Source organism: Dicentrarchus labrax, unplaced genomic scaffold (genome assembly GCF_905237075.1).
Source record: "Dicentrarchus labrax unplaced genomic scaffold, dlabrax2021, whole genome shotgun sequence".
Taxonomy (NCBI): Eukaryota; Metazoa; Chordata; class Actinopteri; family Moronidae; genus Dicentrarchus; species Dicentrarchus labrax.
Window position 1 is genome coordinate 16,350,705 of NW_026136706.1, and position 24,067 is coordinate 16,374,771.

The following is a 24,067-nucleotide window of genomic DNA, read 5'->3' on the forward strand; positions in this document are numbered from 1 at the left end:
CACAGGTGTCAATAATAACATTAACGAAGGCTCTGTTTTATTCAACAGTCCCAGTAAGTAATGCTGACTCATGACTGTGTGACGGTGAGCCAGCACGTACAACACCAGGACCCTGTCACTGGAGCAGCGAAATGTAACACAGCCATCACTAACTGTATTATCTACACCTACAGTGACATGTCAAAATGACACTGATGAAAAAGGGCCGATAGCACATCAGGCACATTTTGACCTGTTGGCCATTATCTTACAGGAAGTCTAGCCATCCACCTCAGATACAGGGAGAACTATTATACTTATACTTATATTGGCTAATGTATATAAAACACCAGAGTTTCTCCTATCATTGTAACAGCAAGGTCAGCTGCTAAACAATCATATATATATATATATAAATAGATATATAGACATATATAGACATATATATTGGATTTGGAAGACGAAGAAGACCAAATGTCAGACAACACTCGATAGTTTATCCACAGCAAACATTTCCACATAATCTTAAAATCTGCATTGCCATTAGAATCAAGTATGTGTACACATACAGGGGATGTGACTCAGTTTTTACTTACACGCAGTTCCAAGAAGGCAGAAATAGGCATACAGTTAAAAACAATGACAACAAAACTGAGTGTAGACAGGTAAAAAATAAGCACAGACCTATTATGTATACACAAGTAGATGTACAAGTAGTTAACTGATGGAAAGAATTTATTCTTGTGTCCGGTTGTTTTGGCGTACAGGGCTCTTGGGGGCCCACAAGAAGGGAGCAATTGGAACAGGTCGAGGGCGTGATTGGTGTGCTTTGACGTTTCCTGTCTGTTTCTGTAACTGTGATAAGATGTGGAGAAAACCAACTGGATATTTACAGTGAAGTGTTATTGTCAATGTTAGTGCTAATGAGATTATTTCAACTTTTCCTGTGCTTTTCCTGTTATTATAAGTCTGACTGACTGCTTGGAAATTGTCCACATAACCCAGCAGGAGATATATTCAGTGTGGACATTATTCCAAAAACACTGGAATCAGTAATGGTCCATAAAAACTTGATTCAAACTTTAGGTACCATGTATGTTTGAGTTATTTCTACAACATGGCTAGAAAGTGTTTTAGTGGCACAATTGAGCAAATAAATATAAAAGGAAATGAGAAAGAAAGAAAAGAAAGAGGAAGAAATGATACATGTATTCACGTTGTACGAGAGGAAACGCATGAATGCTGATGTTGAAATGACGATGATTGTGGTGAGATGTCTCAGTGGGGACATGGACTAACTATGAGCCATGGAGTATTATCAGTGCGTGGTACGACTTGTAGTTTTGATTGTAATGCTACACAGACACACAGCTATTAGAGGATGAGACGGTCTCTCCCTCAGGGCTGAATGGTCCACAGAGGGATGAGATGGTTGTTTTGGGTCACTGGAGATAAAGACAACTGAGAAAATAAACAAAAAGAGATGAGTAATCCATACGAACACAAAGTCTTTTTGTTAGTCCAACCTCAGATCAGTTTGGAAAAGATCTTTGTTGTTGTTAAATTTGACTAATTAATTTGACTAATCTAATAGCAACTAATCTCTCTTCTACAAAGGTTTTTCTTCTTTGTAAGTTGTTTTTTAGACAGTTCTGCTGTTTATTTGGATTACAGACTTTACTTCTGATGTCCAAAGTTTGGTACAGTATTTTTTTGTACAAATGGTGTCAGAGGGGCATGACATACCAGACAGAGCGAGTCTAATAAACTTATTATAAGTTGTATAGCATAGTGTTGGATCAGAAGCCAAAATTATATTTCAGCCTGTTTATGGCCATTCCTTTTTAAAATCTCTCTTGTAAGTCCCCCAACTTTATAGAAGTACATTATCATCTCTGGGGTCCCCTTTAACTGTACCTTAACCATGCTGTAGCTGCCATACATAGGCATTATAGTTATAAATGATTTAAAGGGGCAGTTCAATGATGTTACACACATTACAACATTAGATAAGCCTGTTATCTCTACTTGGGCTTGAGACTTCACATTTTTAACTCTGGGATGAAGTTTGAGAGATATCTCAGACACAATGATATCAATTTAAACCAAAAAAAGACCATCTTTCACAAGTCCTCCACCTTTATGCAAGCACTGTAGTAAATAACTGTAACCTTACCATAACCATGCTGTAGCTGCTATGCACTATATTATTATATATTGCATAAATAAATAATGTTTAAAATGCTGGCACAGAACACAATCTGCTGTTTGCAGAATCGTCAAACATAAATGTTATGTCTGAAAACAGGATTGAAATAACACTGTAACTTTAAGTTGTGTATCAAATCATTTGAGAGTACAATAAGCAGTGGTGGAAGAAGCACTCAAATCTTTTACTTGAGTAAATGTAGCAATACCACAGTGTACAAATACTCTGTTACAAGTCAAAGTCATGCATTCAAAATCTTCCTTAAACCTACTTAACTGGCTAAAGCATACAAAGTATCCATGGAAGGACTCAAGGCAACCCTCACACACTCCCGTATGTGAAGGCTCGAAAGAGTCAAGGTTCAAAGAGGCAGTATCCTTTTATCACTGTGTGAGCGTCACTCTAACACAATTACACATTCCTGAGTTTTGGGACAACAGATAGTGCGGTGTGACAATAGGTCTGATCATGTCCTTGGAAGTTCAGTGAAGGCTCAAAATCCTGCTGTTTACTTGGACATAGAGTGCATGTGATAGCCTCTTCTGTATGGTTTTACAATGACCAGGTCAAAGGGTCATGTGGGTTCTGGAAAAATTCCATTACACTGGTTATGAAACAGCCTCACTTTAATACTGGTGGCGCCTCTAATACAGAAAACAAACAAAACCATCAGCGAGAAGGCTGACTATTTCTATATAGTTATTGCTATTGACTACAATGCCTGTCGGATTCCCCTTGAAATCAATGAAACGAGGTGGTGGAAACACTACGGCTATTGTCCACAGGGGCCACCAAAATTAACACTACATTAAAGTTTTTTGTTGCTGCTTTAAGTAAAAGTACATTCTGTAAGTATTACCACCAAACTTAAAGCACCAAAAGTAAAAGTACTCATTATGCAAAATGTATATATATATAAGTTATTTCAGAATAATGTACATTATATAACTGGATAATAATTATTGATGCATTAATGTGTGTGCATCAATAGCACTGCAGCTGGTAAATGGGCTAATTTCAACATATATTGGAGTAAAAACGTATTAAATAAAAAGTAATTAGTTGTATAAAGTATAAAGTACCATAAAATGTATCACCTCGGTAACTCAAAATTGTACTTAAGTACAGTCCCACCACTCACTTAAAGCCTGCCTCCACATTCACATACCTAAGGCCTGCCACAAGTTTATTCTCTGTACACCAATCAATCAGGACTTGTAAGAGGAACTCAAATGCAGAAGGGAAAATGATTGCTCCAAATAAATGTTTGGCCCTAACCACTGACTCAAGCAATTTGTCCATTTTAGGAGAGGAACAAAAAAAAAATATCTGCAGTATTAAAACCCTTTCCGAGTATTCCACTGAGGGGGGACAGCGTGAGTTGAGGGTTTACCCCGCTGTTATGAAAAGCAGCCGCAAGCAGCTCCTCTGAATGAAAAGCATTCTTCATTCCGTGCTGGTGACCAATAACTTTTCTTCATCCTGTGGTTCATGTTTGACGCGTCAGCCAGGGGCGCGCCCACCGCACATCTCCACTCCTCTGAACCATTGCTCTGAACGCACAGTTAACGGAGACTCACGGAAAGACAACACATGCCGAAAGCTGCAGAAAGAGTTGTTTTTTTTTCTTGCAGCCGAGTGGGAAGTCACGGAGCCAGGCCCAGCGAGGCGGAGGCTAGAAGGCTAAGTTAGCAGCCACTTTTCATCCGGGAGCTGTCGGTGTTTGCATCCAGGCACTTTTACACAAGGGAGGGCTGCACTTTTTGGGGGTAAGCGGTGCACCCTCTTCTTCACATCTTAACGGGGGGAGAACTTCAAAGTGTGCCAATAGATGTTTATGTGGTAGTTAGTATACTGTGACCTCTTGTTTCCTATTCGACTGGTAGATATTTGTGTTTCTGAACTGTTTGCTGAGGTTTTATAGCCTTATTTTTTTTGTGTTTAGTTAGTTCTGAATTTTGTCTATTTAGTTTATAGTTTTTTGTAGTGTTTTTTTTATTATTACTGTCCAGTCTAATAGTAGTCTGTCCAATAATGTTAAATGTTACTTTTTTCTCTTTTAAGTGAAATTAGCTGGATAGATATCTTTTATAAACAGGTTTATCTCTTGTTAACTCGTATATTTTCTACACTAGCTTTCACAGGACTAACTACTTAATTGTAGATTGCACTGATTCATGCAGTCATGCAGCTTTTTTTCTTTTTTGAGAATGAGTTTAAAATCGTATTAAATAATGTAGTAATTTAAGTTTAAACCTACTTTTTATTATATTGTTTGCTTGATCTTTTGTTTTTCAAAGTTGATCAAACAGCTATATATAAGTAGAGTTATATTATTGCAGTGGCAACAACAAACATTCACCTCAGACCACAAACATTCATGCTAAATTTGATTTAAAAATGTAACATTTTTGAGCTATGTGCTTCATTCTGGCCTTGATAATTATACAAATATTGCTGATGTGTGAAAAAGTATAACCTTTTACCCAGTTGCTTGGTTGGTAACAGTCTTGGGAGAGATTAACATTTATGAATTGTGCAACAATACTATATCTGCCAGTTCTGCCATTGTAACAAAATGCAAAACAAAGAATATGAATCATCCTATGAGGGCTCTTTCTGCCTCATCTGTTGAGCATCTCAGTGTTGTTGATCCAAAAAGATGTTGACACTATGTTCCAGGGTTAGTAAGGACACACCCAGTCCTAAATTCGACACAAGAATTGAATGATCGTAAGAGGCCAACTGGATCCTTTTGGAGAACAGCCCAGCATAATCACAACGAGTGTGAGGTGAGGAACTGTTTTATAGGCTGATTATAATGCAGATTTTTTTTTAGGATACTGTGTTTACAGATCATCTTAATCTTATCATGAACGTCCCACAGATAACTTCACCGCATCTTCGAAACACAATGGGTGACTCCAGCGAGGAATATGGAAACTACACCTATGAATACTACCTGGAGTACGGCGACCTGGAAGAACTTAAAGTAGAACACAGGCAGAGAGAAACCATGCACATTATCTCAGTCGTCATCTACATCATTTCCTTTGTGCTTGGTCTGATTGGAAATGGAACTGTCATTTGGGTGACAGCATTTAAAAGCAAAAAGACTGTCAACAGTATCTGGTTGCTCAATCTAGCCATGGCAGACTTTGTGTTTGTGCTTTATCTACCCTTCTCCATTGATTACATACTGCGGGACTTCCACTGGAACTTTGGTGTAGCTATGTGTAAGCTTAACTCGTTTGTGTCTGTGATGAACATGTACGCCAGTGTGCTCTTTCTCACAGTGCTCAGCATAGACAGATATGTTTCTCTGGTCCACCTAAACTGGTCTCAGAGGCATCGCACTGTAGATAGGGCCTGGGTCGTATGTGGTTGCATATGGGTGATAGCTGCCGCCCTGAGCTGCCCCGCACTTATCTTTCGCGACACCATGCGCCTACACGACAAGGTGGTGTGCTTCAACAACTTCCACACACAGGACAGAGACATCGCGGCCATGACACACATTATAATAGTAGCCATTCGCACCACTGTGGGATTCCTTCTGCCTTTTACTGCGATATGTGTGACGGGCATCCTTCTGACAATCAAAGTGAATCGATCCCGTGGCTTGGTTCGGTTGTCCAGCTTCTCCAAAACAGTCTCTGCGGTGATTCTGGCCTTCTTTTTATGCTGGGCACCTTTTCATACTTTTAGCCTGATGGAGTTATCCATACATTCCTCATTGTACCTACATGACATACTGAAAGCGGGTTTTCCTCTTGCCACAAGCTTGGGCTTCTTTAACAGCTGCATTAACCCCCTGCTGTATATGCTCCTAGGCAAAAAGGTGCGTCACATCCTGAAGAGTGCATGCTTTAACTTAACTAAAAGTTCACTGAGAGAGCTCAGCCAGTCGATCTCTGCCACTGACATAGAGTCTGTGCCAGGAGTTCACCAGGACAGTGTCCCAGAGGAGCCCGGGGAGTCATCAGCTCTATGATTACAACCGTTCTCTGACTGTAGTAGTAGTCCGTGAAAAGTATGAGGCTAAGACTGGCTATTACTTAAGCTTAAATGTGGGGGATTATCATAGCTGTTCTTTCCAGCTCTAGTGTTAAGATTTTCCTATTTTGTTTCATTTGGACAGAGTAATGTGTAATTACTCTCAATGGAAAAGCTGAGACGCACACTGTATAACGTGCATATGAAGTTATCTTTCACCGTCCTGTTTATTTTTTCATTTGCATGACTCAAGTGATTTATAGCGTGAATAGGCGAGTTAAAACATTAAAGTTGAAACTGCTGATCAGTGGATCAACAGATAATTAAAACTATTTTGATAATCAATGAATTGTTTAAATCATATCGCTCTCAAATTATCCCAAAAAGACATTGACAAGTTAATCAATAATCATCAGTTGTTTACATGAAATGCATTTTATGTATTTACCAAAATGTTTTTATTGTTGTACTCCTGGATAATGGCATCTTTGGTTCTTAAAAATGATACGTTGCATTTATACTCTAAAAGTATTATTACAGTATTATACTGGCCTTTTAGCCTATGTAAGATTTTTAAACTAGTTGAGAATTGTATAAATGTTTTATTCTAATATATTCCAAGTTAAAGGCATATATGATAATAAATGTCTTCTTCTAAACACCTACAGTGCAGTACGTTTGTTTGAATAACTTCTTTTTTACTGTTCGCCTTGATGAATAGTCTGTAACCGCATTAAAAAAAGCAGGCTTTGATGTTTTATGTACACAGAGACTACATTTCCAGGTGGATTTAAACAGGCCTAGTGAGTATACCCTGGCCAGACATAAACCCAGATGTGAATATAACTCCACTTCCTGAGAGCGTGCTTACAGATCCAGCCATTTCCTGTTATTTATCCGTGTTGAACTCTTTTACAGATAACATCATGGTTACGTCTCATCCTGTGACTGGAAGGTTGCTGGGTTGAATCCCCAGAATAATTGTAAACATGCAATCAGGAAACAAACATTTTACCCTCTTTAAACAGTCAGCCTGCCCTCATGGCACTTTATAGACAGCTCAAGTGGACCTCCATCTTTTTGAATGATGTGTAATGTAAAGTAAAGTGAGAGCCAATGAAACAAATTGAAATTGAAAGCCCTGCTACTCCATCCACTGAACCACATCTCCACAGCCTGCCACAGATTGAACGAACTCTACAAAAGACGGGTATCTGCTAAAGGGAGCAATTCACATTACTCTTAACATCTTAATGTTTTATTACCTGCATGATTAGATTAATCAGCATTTAACGGGGAAGTAGCCCTTCTATTGGGATTACGGTAGACACAGGATTACTTAATCCGTGACGCAGCACAATAACAAGACAGTGCGCAACCTGCGTCGCAGGCAGTCTCATGAGGACAGACACTGTTAAAGGTAGGTAACTGCTCACCGTAGTGGTTGGGGAAATATCATTAAGTATGTAGACAATTAATAGTCCGGACACAGCTGCTTCACGGACGCTAGAAAGGGCTCCTCATGATTGAATAAAGTGGTCAAATTTAACCGGCTGGAAGTCAGTTTATGTGTTACATTACATGAGCTTGTTTGTAGCAAGATAGGCTAGTTAAAATGTGTGGGTTTGAATTGAACAATACAGACGTTATAACCGTTAGAAATACGCCGTTACAGTGACAGTTGATGTGTGTCGTGGACGTTACGTTAGAATGTAACAATGCTAACTGTCAGCTAACGATTAACTGTAACGTTACATCAATCTTCGCTAACGTTAGCTTGGCACATCATTTGTCTAACATTAGTCCAACGTTACATACAGTTAACGTTAGTTTGTCACATTTCTAACGTAATGCAGGGTGTGTAAATGTGATATATGTCTTTATACCTGTACAGGCTGATTATTATTATTATTATTATTATTATTATTATTATTTATTTAAATACGCAGCATAAATTGGCTACTCTTAACTAACTTAACCTTAACGCGGCTACTTTCTGTTGTTGTTATGGTAACGTTAGTCAAATGGAGGCTTTACGGTTCTCCGGTTTTAATGTCTTTAAGGTTTGTCGACATTTTAAAAAAGTGTGTCAACCGGAGGAGCCAGACCTTACACGTGATGCTGCCTCTCTCCTCCAGCATGTTGCGCTTGCCCGTGGTGAGCCGGAGTCTCTTTCCAGCAGCTGTTACCAAAGGAGGTGCAACTAACAATGGTAAACAATATGCCACTTCATCAGCTGGTTAATTGATCATTCCTTACGTACAATGTGCGTCTTGTATTTCTGCACAACGACACCCATTTTGTTTGTCGTTTGTGTGCAAGGACCAGAACTCTTGTCACTTTGTTCCCCTGATGGATTATAGGCAGGATTACAGATTTGCCAGCTACCACATTTAGTGCCAGGCCGTTGCTGGCTCAATTTAGCCAGTAGTAGTCAGTGGCACTAATTTATTATTACTTTGTAATAGCAGGAGTGATAGAGTGATAATATAATGTGATATAAATGACGATTACTTATCTAAGTGCTTTCTTTACAGTCCTTGGATGAAAATAAAATGTGAAGAATGCATTAAAGTGTTTTTCTGTCTGTGCTTGAAGCTCGCACCGCAGCTACAGCAACAGCAGCCGCCAGTAACCTCCTGGAGGTGTTCGTGGATGGGAAACCTGTCATGGTGGAGCCAGGAACCACTGTGTTGCAGGTAACCTCATGCTAAATTCATGCATGCAGTTATATAAGAGTTGAGTCATACTATCAGATTTAACACGGTGACTCAAATCTGTCACAGGCATGTGAGAAGGTAGGAATGCAGATTCCTCGCTTCTGCTACCACGAGCGCCTGTCAGTGGCTGGAAACTGTCGCATGTGTCTTGTGGAGGTCGAGAAAGTTCCTAAGGTATGTGTTAGACTGTATATGTGTATGTGCGTTTCAGTATTTCTTTGCCTAGTATGACAGACACCTACTAAAAATAATTAGGAATTATTTTTCATTCATCTTGTAGCCAGTGGCTGCTTGTGCTATGCCAGTGATGAAGGGCTGGAATATTTTAACTGACTCTGAAAAAACAAGAAAGGCCAGGTAGGATCAAACTCAGAAGTTAGACATTGTAGGCTTTCTCTGATGATATTGCATATTACTGAAAGCCCACATCTCTCACAAAAACAAAAACAAAGTTAACATTCCCTTATATGAAAGTAACCTTAAGTAATTTGATTCAAATCTGTTTGTTTACTATTCTCACAGAGAGGGTGTGATGGAGTTCCTACTGGCTAATCACCCATTAGACTGTCCAATTTGTGATCAAGGAGGAGAATGTGATCTACAGGTAAAGAGTGCCACCACCTGTGAAGATGTGTTGTTCATAGTCTTCATAGACTTGAGTGTGTTGACATTGTTTACTTTAGAATTCAATATTTTAAGATTGATTAATAAGACTGAATACCATTGTGTTTGAAGGACCAGTCCATGCAGTTTGGCAGTGACAGGAGCCGCTTCACAGAGGGCAAAAGAGCTGTGGAGGACAAGAACATTGGCCCTCTCATCAAAACCATTATGACTCGCTGTATCCAGTGCACTCGCTGTGTGCGGTGAGTCCCACATCAATATCTACAGTATCAGTAAAGTATAGAGTATATCGGTTATTGATATATATATTTATTTTTTTGTTCAGCTTTGCCAGTGAGATTGCAGGTGTGGAGGATCTGGGTACCACTGGCAGAGGCAATGACCTGCAGATCGGGACCTACGTGGAGAAGATGTTCATGTCGGAGCTATCTGGGAATGTTATTGATATATGCCCAGTGGGAGCCCTGACTTCTAAACCATATGCATTCACTGCCCGCCCTTGGGAGACAAGGTTCCTGGATTGTGCTCTACATTTTTGCTTCACTTTTAAGGATGAAAGGTTAGTCTTTACACTGATGTTTTTCTCTTTGGTGTCCTGCAGGAAGACTGAATCCATCGATGTTCTGGATGCTGTGGGCAGTAACATTGTGGTGAGCACTCGTGGGGGTGAGGTGATGAGAATCCTGCCTCGTATTAATGAGGATATTAATGAGGAGTGGATCTCCGACAAAACCAGGTTCCTCTCTTATGACACAATGCTTACTTCACATACATATTGTAGATTTGTGGATGATGTCTGCATCATTGCTGAAGTCTTCCCTTTGCTTCCATCCTGACAGGTTTGCTTATGATGGACTCAAGAGGCAGAGGCTTACTCAGCCAATGGTGAAAAATGACTCTGGCCAGTTGGTTCCTACAACCTGGGAAGATGCGCTGACTCGAGTTGCTGGAACAGTATGTAATTTATGATGAAATTACCTTCTGTAACTGTAGGCTGTCCTAAGCCGTGCCTGTAGCATCTGTTTTATTTGACAGCTGCAAGGAGTCGAAGGAAATGATGTTGCTGCTGTTGTCGGAGGCTTGGTTGATGCAGAGGCCCTCATTTCCCTGAAAGACTTGCTGAATCGTTTCAATAGTGACAACCTGTGCACTGAGGAGGTGTTTCCGATGGCTGGAGCTGGGTAAGACCATAGAAAGAGTAAAAGGCGAGATGGGACAAAGCCTGTTGAACTACCGCTGATGTTTGTGTCTTTACCTTGGCTTCTTTAGATCTGACCTACGTTCAAACTATCTTCTAAACACTGGGATTGCTGGCATTGAAGAAGCTGATCTGCTGCTTCTGGTTGGCACAAACCCACGCTATGAGGCTCCTCTCTTCAATGCACGAATCAGAAAAAGGTAGGTTTTAAATACAGTTCAGTAAATCTCCTTAAATCTAAGTAAAACAAAAATGCACATTCGTTAATATGTTATTCTCATTCAGCTGGCTTCACAATGAGTTACAAGTGGCTCTTTTGGGAAAGGAAGTGGACCTAAGTTACACATATGACCATCTTGGGGAGTCTGCCAAGGTTCTTCAAGAAATTGCTTCAGGAACTCACCCGTTTTCCCAAGTAACCCGCAGAGCACTCTCAGTAATACAGTGAATGTTATTGGTCAACTTGAATGTCTCTTCCTGATATTTATGTCTTCTGTCTCACCTTGCAGGTCTTGGCTAAAGCCAAGCATCCTGTTGTTGTGGTTGGAAGCAGTTGCCTGCAGAGAGAGGATGGGGCCGCAATAATGGCTGCTGTATCAACCATCGCGCATAATGCTCGCGTCAGCAGTGGGGTGGAGGAAACCTGGAAGGTTCTCAATGTGCTTCACAGGTCATAGTCTTGGCAAATTAGAAGGGAAGCTTTAATTAAAAGGACAGTGTTCAGGAGGAATTTCTGCTGTAATATGTGTGCTGTTGTGCCTGTTTCTTTAGGGTTGCCAGTCAAGTTGCTGCACTTGATCTTGGGTACAAGCCAGGAGTGGAGGCTATCAGAAAGAACCCGCCCAAAGTTCTGTTCCTACTCGGAGCTGATGCAGGCTGCATTACTCGCCAAGACCTCCCTAAGGATAGTTTCATAATTTATCAAGGTCAGCTGTTTCACTGCACAGCAGCAGAAGCTCTTTCATTTACATAAATGTACAGTAGAGTGGCAAAGGCAGAACCTGAGTCAATGAGTAAATCAACATAAATGAATGCAGGCGCTTCCATACAGTACACAAGGGGTCATTGGATGGTTAGAAGAGCATTAAACCTTTTTGTGCTCAATTGTAATGCTATTTGCCATAACTGCTCAGGTCACCATGGCGATGTCGGTGCACCAATGGCTGATATCATACTTCCTGGAGCTGCATATACTGAGAAATGTAGCACCTATGTGAACACTGAAGGCCGTGCCCAGCAGACCAAAGTGGCTGTGACTGCTCCAGGCATGGCTAGGGAGGACTGGAGGATCATCAGGGCCATATCTGAGGTGAACTACAATAAGATAATCATGTTATATAAAATAATAAGAAATAAGACTAAATCCTGTGTATTTTTCCCGTGCCTTTTGAAGCTTGCTGGAGTGACTCTGCCATATGACACCCTTGATGAAGTGCGTGATAGGCTGGTAGAGGTTTCCCCAAATCTGGTGCGATATGACGACGTTGAGGAGGCCAACTACTTTAAGCAGGCTAATGAGCTGTCTAAGGTCAGCTGTTATCTTCCTCCAGCATGTGTTTAGTTGATTACAGGGAATGCACTGATAAAACTTTATTTTAGTTTGCTTCACACTGTTCTCCATGGTGATGGCGATATCTGGCTTATCCCTTTCAGGCAGTGAACCAGGCTGTCCTTACTGGACCTTTAGTCCCTCCACAACTTACTGTGAAGGACTTCTATATGACAGGTGGGTCACTCGTACAATGATACTCCTCTTCCTTAATTTCAATATAATCATGTTTATTACGTTTTTATATGGAGAATTTCATGGCAATTTCCCTAATATGAAACAAATAAGTAGTAGAATAATGATATGCATTAAAAAAAAAAAGCATTATTATTTATCAGTTATTAAAAGCAGATTTCTATTGCATCTGAAAGATTCATAAGCAAGTCAAAATAATGTGGTATGCTGGCTAACCACCAAATGCCTACATCATTCTTAAAATGAGCAGTGATGAAGGATTTTCTATAATTATTTTGTGATCAAATTATTGTCAAGTCATAGTAAAGAAAAAACTCCAATATAGTGAATAGCTGACATTAATAAATAACATCATATTCTGTAGCTGCTGGTAGCTACTTTCTCTCAGCACATTATATTTTCTTTGTCTCACTGCTTCTGATGTTGCTCCTGGAAGTCTGCTTTACATACTATTATAGAGATTTTTCTAGCATTAAATCTTTTAATCACAAATATGACCAAGTCTGATTTGTAGCACTACTTCTATCACTTTGAGGTGAACAAAATGCTCCTTAGTTTAAAGGTGGTAGTCTGGATATGATCACATTTTACAGACTGCAAAACAAAAACTACATAGCATACTGTCCCAAATATTTTTAACTATGGATGCAAGATAATTATTGAGGCAGATACATTGTCTGCCATTAATGGGAAATTTATAATATTAGGAATTATCCTGATAATTCAATTATAAGGTCCATAATAATAACAATTAACTTTGATTTTTTTTTATGCAAAACAATTTATAGGCTTTATGCTCTATTAAAGCCAGAGAATGTAATGTTAAGTTGTTTAATGAACTTTACTATAAAAAATAAATGAACATTTGAAGAGTCAGAACTGTTCTTTGTTTTTGTTGTATTATTAAGAGTGATGTCCGATTTAATTAGAACAGAGCTATAGAATATCAAATCATCCATCTTTGCTCACTACATCTCAGCCTTTCTTACCATTAGATGTGTAAAAACTACAAGATATGAACTTTCTTTTTAAAATACACAAATGTGAATTTTTTTTGGTTATCTCATCTCATTTATACATATTCATTGTTAACAATTTAATAATACTGTTGCAATGTGATCATTTCACTTATGTAAAACACATGGCTTTAAATGCATATCTTCATGCAACCGTAACATTTAATTTGTAAGTAACTTTATTTTAAATTCCTAGCATGATGAACATTTATTTATTTTCTAGTTATACCCATTATTATGTTGATTTTTGGTCTTTGCAGTGGTTTAGGGGCACAGACTTTAAATCTGCTCTCAATCTTTACCCACAGATCCGATAAGCAGAGCCTCCCAGACGATGGCTAAGTGTGTGAAAGCTGTCACAGAGGGAGCACAAGCTGTGGACGAGCCAGCCATATGCTAAAGCAAAGTGGATAGCCATCCAATCCTTGAAAAACAAAATAATTATACGCACAATTCCGCTATTTGCACATTCCTAGAAACTTATTTGCACTTGTATTTTACTATAGTGGATATTTTACTATAGTCGATGCTTCATCATGTGCGCACATTATGAAACTAACATACTTTAGTAACCTGCAGAAACGTGTATATGCTGCTTGTGAAGATGTAAGCTAGGTTAACCAAAATCTTCAGACATGTACCCCTGAAAGTTCAAGTTTTCACCTGTTAGGACATTCACATTTTTAGTAGGTGGGACCAAAGGTTTAAAATCCCTCTCCTTCCTAAGTAAATCCAGTTTCTTGTCTTCCTGATAAAATTACCAGCATTAAAAGTGTTAAGATTATATTTTCCTAAAGGTAAATGCAGTATATAGCATTACAAGTGTAGGTATTTGTGTGATATTTAATAAACCAGTTTTCTGTAGCAAGCCTAATTAATTTTTGCAAAGCTGACTATTTAAGTTTATGCTCTTATTTAAAAAAAAATAATAATAATAATGTTAATGCTCCAAATATGTGCTGGTACCATGCGTGGTACTGTTTCTGGTTTGATATCCAGTCAACTTTTCCAGCTCCTGTGTCTGCTTGGCACGTGGTCCATCATCAGTGAACAGCCGGCAACAGTGTGGCAGCAGGGCTGGTGGTAACTCATTCATATGGAAGACGACAGCCGTGGTCCAGGTGGATTTCACACTCTAACACTTTGCTGGACCTCTCAGTCAATATGATATAACTCTCAGCTGTTTTAAATGTGAAAAATGTAACGGCAAAGTCCGGCACACAAACTGCAATTTGTTCAATAAAAAGATTAACATGACACTTGAACACTGTAGGGGCTTTTAACAAAGTTGAATTTCCAATATGGTTGGAGAGGTTGTTGTTGTTGAGCGGATTGTTGTCATGTCCCCGCAGTGCCTGTAGTGGTGCTGTGAGGAGTCTGCTGTGGATCCAACAAAAATCCTCAGCAGCCTACCTACTGCTTGTAATTTGCTCTGGATAGCCTATATTTACATGCATCCTTATTTCAAGATATACCGAGCTCGATGAAGATCACTGTTACCATCCTATCTCGAATATCGATGCACAAATAGCCTAGCTGATTCTAATAGACATTTCGGCCGTCTATCTGGAGCGAATACCTTACACAGCCCATACCAATTCAAGGTAAGCGAAAGCGTATGCAGCCTCGGTCTCGATTTCTGAGTGTGCCGTTTTGCGTAGGCTTGAGTCGGCCAGGCGTTCAACTAAAGACCGGTGTGCTATCGAAGCTAAGAGGCCTCTGATTAATGACTCATTTATTTTATAACTTGTGATCTGACCAGGTGACTCCGTGTCTTAAATACCTGTGGGGAGTTATGCAGTGATGACAGTTTTGAGTCTAGTAGCCTGCTAATTTCACACTATGTAACGATAGTGGCTATAATTCATATCGATTATTAGGGAGGCCTTCGGACACAGGCCTTAAGCCTTGTATGTAACGTTAGACCCTTTGTTTGGAAGTATTTGGTCATAAATGTAGAAGTTTTATACACACAAAAATCCCACGACTGGGGCCGATGAATAAATAGTGACATGTTATGATTACGCTTGTATTTGTATAAATAAAACTAAACTGAAAGTAGACCTTTATAGTGTTACCATTTGCTGATGTTTCCGTTTCCTGGTTAGCTACCGCCTACTAATTTGTGTTTTTAGCTTTGATAGCTTGTTGGCTAACTAGCAGATTTGACTCTTCGTGTCCGGTCAATGCTGTTAGTGTGTATTTCTGCCTGAAGATTGATATGAGTGTGTCTTGTGAATTAAGACACGGGTGTGTGTTACACGCAGACACGTTTAATATCAAAATCAAGCTTCACATCAGATCCAGCTAATGTTGGCATGCTAAGCTAACGTTAGCTGCCCGGACTCTAGTGGTAGTCACCGTTTGTTACCTGTCCTGTTCTCCGTGTTTACCTAAAGTTGTAACGTGAAGCCAGGCTGATGTGAATGACACGTATCCAACCTGTCCTCATGTGTCCGACATGTAAACCTCAGTTGTCAGAACCGGAGCGCTTTCAGAAACAACCTGAAAACACAATTTAAAGTTAAACGTAGCAGCTAAGCTACTGCTGAAGTTAGACAGCTAGCGCTACAACTATCATTACAGTGTAATGTGATATACCTGTAGCATCCAATTTGTGTGCGTGTTTTATTGTGCAGCATTGCATTTAAAAATAAAAATAAAAAATAGCTTGGTTCGTGTTTCTTTGTTGAATCGAGAACGGCGACTTTTAATTGAAGTGTTGAGCTAGTCTTGTAATGATGCCTTCACACCACCGAGTGACTGTTTCACTAGGTTGTAACTTTGTCAAGCGGACCGCTGTCATGCAGTATACTGTTTTACCACATTGATCATATTATCTTTTAAGTGCTAGCCTGGAGGATAATTGAAGGGACTGGTGAATAAAATTACCTATTCTTTGTTTACCAGCCGTTTCTCAATTAGACATTTGGACACTGTAAATTAAAGGGTCGGCATTCAGACTCAAAATGTGTCTAGACAATAGTGTTCTCAAGTAACGACATAGATTATTTTATACAATATTTATTATTCACAGCATACACTCATATAGTAGTTTAGTAATAACATTACACAAAATAATCTTGCAAAAAATGATATATATTGCATACTTCTTGAATGTTTATTATCATGAAATACCTTTTATATAAATAAATACCTATAATGGCAAAGGGCTGGGTAAACAGTCACCTGTTGTAGAGGTGACTATTTCCCTGCCTCTTAAACCTGCATGTGCTTCAGTATGAATTGTGAGTGATGTAATTCTTGGTTTTTCCTGACTTTATCCCATCAGCTGATGTTGTCAAGGACAAGAGTCACGTGATGTATGAAGGCAAACACATACACTTCTCAGAGGTGGACAATAAGCCGTTGTGCTCATACAGCCCAAAGCTCTGCAAGCAGCGCAGACTAAATGGCTATGCTTTCTGTATCCGGCACGTCCTGGAGGATAAGACGGCCCCCTTCAAACAATGTGAATATGTGGCCAAGTACAACAGCCAGCGATGTACCAACCCCATCCCCAAGTCTGAGGACCGCAGGTGTGTATGTTTGTGTGCGTCACATCACCACTGTGTGGGGAAAATACATTTTGTTTCAGGTGTGCTGAGGATGTGTTTTTTTTTGTTTTCCAGATACTGTAACAGCCACCTGCAGGTTCTGGGCTTTATCCCCAAGAAGGAACGGAAAAAGAAACATGATGCTTTGGAGGATATGCGCTCCCGGGCTCACCTGGAGTCGGTGGCTCTCAACATAACTGTGCCCTCTCTAGCTCTGAAAGCTTCCAATGGTCTAGGTGAACTTCCGCCGTCTCCCCCCTGTACACGTCTGTTACCCCTCCCTGATGGAGAGCTACTGGACCCTTTTGCCTTTTATGAGGACGACACGGATGGGGAGGAGGTGGGCACTCCTCGGAAGGGCAGTGCTATCAAGAAGAAACTACAGAGTCGCCTTGTGCTCAACCAGAAACTCTGCCATGACACGGACCTCTTCCAGCCACCTCTTGAGCACTTTACTCCCTCGCCTGTCCCCCATGTCCACCCTTCCTCGCCGCTCAACACTCATCTCCCACGGCAGCAGTCAGGTCTTCTTCAGCCGCCCCAGCACTCGAGCGTGACATCTTCAATCTTCCCCGGACAGCAGCAGGGTTTATTATGCAATCCACCACCACCTCAGACGGTCAACTTTCTGCCTCCACGGATGCCCGCTAATGCAGCACCCAGTCCAGTGCAACCTTCTGGGCCATCACTCAGCAGGAAAATGCCTTTCACTGCTACTCACTTGCCTGTCAGTTGCAAGGACAGTGGCAGTAACAATCAGCGGCATGTGGTTGTAATGCGTCCCGCTGCCTTCTCACCTTCTGCCAGCTGCCTGGCCAGGTTGCAACATCTGGTGCAGCTCTGTGCCAAGAGACACCGGGAGCACGGAGACCTCTTTCCTCATTTAGGTGCTTAACTTAAAAGCATTTACAACCAGTTTGTAAACTCAGTGTGATTATCAGTGTGTGAGACACTTCAGATATTGTGTATCAGTTGAGCTGTTCTAACAAGTTCTCTTTCAGGATTGGACTGGTCAGAAGACAGTGCTGATGATGATGATGATGATGATGATGATGAAGAGGAGGCAGAGTCATGTATTCCATTCCAGAGCTCTTGGAGACCACAGAATGGGTCGGTATCCTGATACTTAACCCTGCAGTATTAACTTTGACCTGACGCTTCTAGCCATGACTGCTATTAATTTTTTTTAAAAATAGGTTGGAAGACGACAGTGGTTCCTCACGGAGAACGCGGCTACTTAGGCTTTGCTCGTACCTCCAGGAGAAATACAAGCACATGTGCAGGGAGGAGAGGGCGAGTATCCGCCAAAAGAGATACCGCTATGCCTTCCGCAAAGCCTTGCTGCACGCTGCCAGTAACAACCCTGACTGTGCCGGGCAGCTGATCCAGGAGTTACGTGGTGCCTCTCGAAGCTCCTCAAGGTATTCTCACAAATGTCATATTTGTCAATTTTGTTTATGTCTCTGGACTAACATAAATACAGTAAGATCAAACCCCATGTGCAGGTAGGTTAAACATTCATAACACCCTCCATCACCCACCTGTACATTAGAAATTCAGTGTTATACGACTTCCAAAATAGATGTGGTTTCATTCAGTGTTTTTTTTATATATGTGTATATATATATATATATATATATATATATATATATATATATAATATACACATATATAACCAGCAATGTGTGCCACTTATATGACTTACTTGTTGGTCCTCTTCATCTCCTAATTTGAAATGTTCAGAAGACAAGAAATGTGGAGTGTTGTTGCTGTTTGCTCACTCCTGGGTCTGTATGTCTCTACAGTGCGGCTCCAGCAAGGCAGCAGAACACAGATACGGGGACCTGCACTGGCAGCACAAAGGGCCAGGCCTGCAACAACAGGGCTCTGCCCTTCACTCAACACTGCTTTCAGCGTATCCTTTCCACCACGTCACTGATTGTACAGCTGCTGGCGACAAGTGCAGAAGAACGGCTGTGATTCTGTTCTGTAAAATATGGTTTTATCAAATTCACCATGTTTTTTAAAATCACACACTGTGATGTGCAATATCTCTTTGTGGTGTGTACTATGATCTCGTGCACTCTGTCCTGTATTGTTATTTCCTTTATTGTTCTCGGTAGACATCCTGTTGAATCGTTCCCAGCAGCTCTTTGCTAGTTGCACAGCCAAATTTGCAGATGGTCAGCAGTGCTCCATCCCCGTGTTTGATATCACGCACCAGACACCACTCTGTGAAGAGCATGCCAAAAAAATGGTGAGTTCAATATTTAAAAGAAAAACTTTTTTTGCAGAGAGTTACATGAGACTGTCATGTCTGTACGATAAATACTAATTCAGCTTAGCACAAAGACTGGAGACAGAGAAACAGGTAGCCTGGCCAAAATCCACCTAACAGCACTATTGAACAAGTTTTATAACATGTTAGTTAATGAGCTTTAGGTGCTAGGTGAGAAAGAGAAAAAGCACATTACCCAAAATGTGAACTTTTCCTTGATTTGATTTGTTTGATTTCATATGGGCTAATGTCATAATGACTCAATGCTCCTCCATACATTACACTTAGGATAACTTCCTGCGAGGGGATGGTAACCGACGAGTGCAGCACCAGCAGCAGCAACAGCGAAAGCCACGTAAAAAGACCAAACCACCGGCGCTCACCAAAAAACACAAGAAAAAGAGGAGAAGAGGACCGCGGAGGCCTCAGAAACCCATCCCTCCAGCGTTGCCACAGGGGAACCTGGGAATGCCTTCTACAAGCCTAGCAATGCCATCACAGGCCAGCATCAGGTCTGCTACACCTCCGTCTCTACACTGTCGAGTTAAAAATTTAGAATGCAGAGAGTCCAGTGTCAGGGAGAATACTCTCATGTCACACTTGTTCGAACAGCTCCTTCACTTTACAGTGTTATTTCTTCTCAAGTATTTTTATCTCATCTGTCTGGCTCTAGCCCTTCAACTCCAGACCTGAGTGCAGAGGAGCTTCCTGATGATATCACCAATGAAATGGCAGACATTCCAAATGACCTTGAGCTGAACCAGGAGGATTTCTCCGATGTGTTACCCAGACTACCTGATGACCTGCCAGACTTTGACTTGTTTGAAGGTTGTCAGCTCTTTCTTGTGCACCATTATGCCTGTCGTGTGTACACTAACAAAGTCCTCCTGGTCTGATTTTATAATGATAACTGTGTCTGTGTGTGTGTGTGTGTGTGTGTGTGTGTAGGTAAGAATGGGGACTTATTGCCGACCACGGAGGAGGCTGAGGAGCTGGTGCGTGCACTGCAGGCTATGGGGTCCTACCCAGACTCTTTGGTGTGCTTGACCTCCATGGGAGACCTGGCGCACTCTGAAGGAGTGGACCACCGCGCCTTGACTGTGTTCCCTGGTCCGGTCCAGCCGGGGGGCATGGGAGACCTGCTCAACAGCCGCATCCCTACAGAGAACTTCCCCAGCCTCGAGCTGGAGGACAATCTACTGCAGTCCACTGGGGGTCACTTTTCCCCATCGCCGCCATCTCAGCCCGCAAACCAGCCCCCAACGTCGTGCTCCAACCTGACCTCATCTTCTTCTACAGTAGCCCCCCCCACCACCTCCCTGCTCACTCAGACCTCCATAACAGAGCGAACGTTTTCCCGGACACACACATCCCATGTGCTGGCCAAGTCGGATGCACCCACAACATCTCCCCAAGGCAGCCACTACAGCAGTGAGCATGTGCCATCCCCATACAGTGACCACATATCTTCTCCCCATGCCAGCTCCTTCCAGACAGACACCCCTCTGCTGCTGGAAGTCCCCCTCAGCGGGGTACCAGGACCCCCACGCTCATCATGGAACAATCTCGCTCTCCCCCTCACTGACCCCACGCAGTTTGGCAATCTCATAGGATCCGAAAGTCATCTCATATCCACCTCCCTGTCCACTCCCCCGGCCACCACCCACTCTGTGACGCTGCAGCCCATGGCTGCGCTCTCAGCGATGCCCCAGAGTGGCTTGACGGGTTTATCGGCTCCCCCTGCCCCCTCATCCTCCCTCCCATCCTCTTCACATGATCTTTTGACCTCCACACAGCCCAAGCAACAGCTCCCTCAGTTCAGCGCGGCCTTTGGCCATCAATTGGCCTCCCACAGTGGCATCCCGAAAGACGTGCAGCCCAGCCACAGCTCCACAGCACCCCCCGCTGGCTTTTCCATAGTTAGTGCCACCGCTGTAAGTGCCAACAGCGCCACACCACCCTTCACGCAAAGTAAATGAGAGCAGGAGGCCTGCAGCGGCTGCACAATGGTTTCGTGGACTCACAGTCACTAACAATCCAGGCGACTGGCTTTCTGACTGACCACCCCTCTTCATCTGCTACATGTGTGCAATTTGGTAATAGTGCACTATTTGATAATGAATTTGCACAACCTCAGATTTTCCTCGATATTTTCTATTTTCGTTCTTTTATTCTGCAGCCAGACGGTCTCCGGGATTTTAAGTCAGTGTGAGTCCACTCATTTAATGCCTTGTGGTTTCGTCAGCAGGGGGTAACAGTCAGATTTTGTGGTGAAATAAATGGGTGAAGATTGGCGGAAGGACCTTAGCAGAGATTATGTGTCACAGTGCTCAGAATTCATTGACGTAGAAGCCTCAATCAGTGGTCGCGTTGTTTGCTTTGCCAGTTAAAAGTCCTGTCTTTAAATGATCAACTGTACCCTGCCTTGCTCAGATGGCCATTGCATTTTTATTTTTCCACCTGTTCCATACACTGCTTCACCCTCTGAAAAAGAAGATTACAGGTTGTGATATTTGTGACCCATTATGTTTCAAGCTATTTAACTGTTATCATGATATAGAATCTTACTGAGTCAGATTTCACAGTCATATGAATTTACCAAAATACTTTTAAACAGCTGTTTTTATATTGTGTATACTGTATATGTGCTCATTTATTGGTTTGCTCAGATATCAAAATCTCTGACCTCACCATTGGTTGTGGGACTCTGAGTGGCCTAGTAGACACTTGAAGGTAAATATAGTTTCTTAAAGCAATAAACACATTAACATAACTCTAGCATTGTAAGGTATTTTATTGGTCTCATTACATGTAGCTTCACTTGCTGAATCCAGGCTGGATCAGGAATATATTTTGGTCTCTATAACTGTTGTAAACTGTTTTTTATTTTACAACAGTTTCACTCAGAACCAGAGCCTATAGAGACCAGTGATCAGGTCAGCCTAACTTCTTCTCTCGGGTCACACCGAGTGGATTTTTTTAAGGCTAATGAGTTTCAGTGTTAATGTTAGGGGTGATGATGGTGAAATCCAGGGACTTTTAAGTGTCTACTTTCAAAGGTGCTCTCTGGTCCACATACACAATGGTCATTAATGACTTTCATGTCTCATAAAAGGCTAAATCAGTTTCAGGACTCCAAGGAAACCCACTTTAATAGGTCAAGGCCAGAAGAATGAGAGAAGGTGTAGGTAGTAATTTAAATGGTTTAAATTGGTGTGTTGAGCATGTCTGAGGTAAAGCAGAGTATGTTTTACTCTAAAAAAAACTCTATTATAAAGTGATTTTTAAGCTAAATGATGCAAACCTGGGGTCTGATTTGATTTTTTTATAAAAATGAGAACTGCCACCCGAGGGCTCGTCCCCTGTCTGTTAAGGACTCATACAGCAGTACAACCATGGCTTTTAATAAATATTATATTAGACATTTGACAGATTGTCAGACATTGTTGAGTATTTGGTATATAGAGTAGCAGTCTCTATCTTGGGGTTTGTTGGTGAATTATTGAGTAGCAATGGATTGAAATTGTTATTTGCAATGTATTCAGTGGAACCTGTGTCTTGTAGAATGAGTCTCTTTGCTTTTTAATGGCTATCAAAAATGGTTAAGTTCTCTTTGAATTTGGAGGGATCAATGTTTGTATGCCGTATATGCTGTCATTCTGTTTTTAAATAATATCCTGATTGAGAATATTTTTGATAGCTATTAAACTCCAGGAAGAAGTCTGAGATCGCACGGGGGCAGCAACCTTCTGTGTAAGAGCATTATAATATTATTAGATTATGGTCACTGGCTTGATTGTCGGCAGTATGAAACAGGAATATATGCATTGCCATTTCATTTTGTGGAGAAAAACAGATTGACGTACAGTATGTTGTTTTTCGACATGGATTTGCACAGGAGTGGATGAGGCCGGTGGAGTTTCATATGTCCGGTGTCTGTCTTGCCTTTTTTTTTTTTTTTTTTTCCGCTTGGACGCTCATTAAATAAACAGCTGCCATTATTACCAGCTCTGAGCCTACACCAGACCCCCCCCACACCCCCCACACCCACACACACACACACACCCCCACACCCACTTCCAGCTGTGAGAAGGCCCAGTTCTGTCTCTCCCTTCCAAAGAGAAAACACATTATAAAACACATTATAAAGTGTAAACCCGTAGCTCCACCGGAGACAACTGGGCTTCTCAGTGACTGCAGTGTTGTCACTAATAGTCCTAAACACAGTGCCCCCCAAAAAAGTAAAAGTTTAAAACAAACAAAAAAATCAGGTTGGATGAAAATGTTTGCAAGGCATTACTGCTGTACCCCCCCATAGCATGAGATTAGCCGCTGCACCAGTTTACTCTCCCGAAAAAACCACGCAGAACAAAACGAACAGGGCTCGTAGGCACATTTAACTGCTTGAATTCAGAAATGGCTGACAAATTCCTATACTCATTGAATGTACTGTATTACTGTTTTTAAAGATAGGATGAGCTAATCTAGTCACCTTTTGTTATTGGTCCTTGTTTAATTTGTCTAAGGTATTTTTTGTATACAAAGGTTTACATTTTTATGTATATTTTTCTTGTGTACAAATTATGTAATATGTGTACAAACACTGTATGTAATATCTGTATATAGTGTGAGAAATTTGATCTTTTGTTTTTGGATGTATAAATAAAACTTGCTGTGAGGTATTTGCTGACATAGTTTACACTTACTGGAGGAATAATTTCCACTATAACTGCACTGGAACTATTT

General features: G+C 41.1%; 3 protein-coding genes and 1 long non-coding RNA gene across 6 annotated transcripts; 3 read left to right on the top strand and 1 right to left on the bottom strand.

Annotated features, from left to right (window-relative positions):
* Positions 1-3,559: 3,559 nt before the first annotated feature.
* On the top strand, positions 3,560-6,849 carry cmklr2 (chemerin chemokine-like receptor 2). The gene is made up of 3 exons (XM_051402642.1): positions 3,560-3,957; positions 4,871-4,980; positions 5,076-6,849. Exon 3 carries the CDS (start codon positions 5,103-5,105, stop codon positions 6,180-6,182), a length of 1,080 nt encoding a protein of 359 aa, XP_051258602.1. The 5' UTR covers positions 3,560-3,957; positions 4,871-4,980; positions 5,076-5,102; the 3' UTR covers positions 6,183-6,849.
* A 313-nt stretch (positions 6,850-7,162) lies between these two features.
* Positions 7,163-14,350, top strand: LOC127365004 (NADH-ubiquinone oxidoreductase 75 kDa subunit, mitochondrial). 3 transcript variants are annotated; one of them, XM_051402636.1, is made up of 19 exons: positions 7,163-7,604; positions 8,248-8,396; positions 8,783-8,883; positions 8,971-9,078; positions 9,185-9,261; positions 9,427-9,508; positions 9,640-9,770; positions 9,854-10,039; positions 10,130-10,264; positions 10,368-10,482; positions 10,564-10,709; positions 10,798-10,926; positions 11,012-11,141; positions 11,236-11,396; positions 11,498-11,652; positions 11,860-12,035; positions 12,120-12,254; positions 12,380-12,452; positions 13,795-14,350. In XM_051402636.1, exons 2-19 carry the CDS (start codon positions 8,303-8,305, stop codon positions 13,884-13,886), a joined length of 2,226 nt encoding a protein of 741 aa, XP_051258596.1. In that variant the 5' UTR covers positions 7,163-7,604; positions 8,248-8,302; the 3' UTR covers positions 13,887-14,350. The 3 variants fall into 3 exon arrangements, with proteins under 3 accessions (XP_051258596.1, XP_051258597.1, XP_051258595.1); XM_051402637.1 differs by having other exon boundaries at positions 8,323-8,396; XM_051402635.1 differs by lacking the exon at positions 7,163-7,604 and having other exon boundaries at positions 7,622-8,396.
* On the bottom strand, positions 14,315-16,783 carry LOC127365007 (uncharacterized). Its single transcript, XR_007885075.1, has 2 exons — positions 16,088-16,783; positions 14,315-15,991 (listed from the first exon to the last, which is right to left on the bottom strand). It is a non-coding gene; the product is annotated as an uncharacterized LOC127365007 (long non-coding RNA).
* LOC127365003 (INO80 complex subunit D) lies at positions 14,821-24,003 on the top strand. Its single transcript, XM_051402634.1, has 10 exons — positions 14,821-15,090; positions 16,779-17,025; positions 17,119-17,930; positions 18,045-18,153; positions 18,240-18,464; positions 18,849-18,958; positions 19,167-19,300; positions 19,610-19,833; positions 19,995-20,149; positions 20,270-24,003. Exons 2-10 carry the CDS (start codon positions 16,808-16,810, stop codon positions 21,298-21,300), a joined length of 3,018 nt encoding a protein of 1,005 aa, XP_051258594.1. The 5' UTR covers positions 14,821-15,090; positions 16,779-16,807; the 3' UTR covers positions 21,301-24,003.
* The last annotated feature ends 64 nt before the right edge of the window (positions 24,004-24,067 follow it).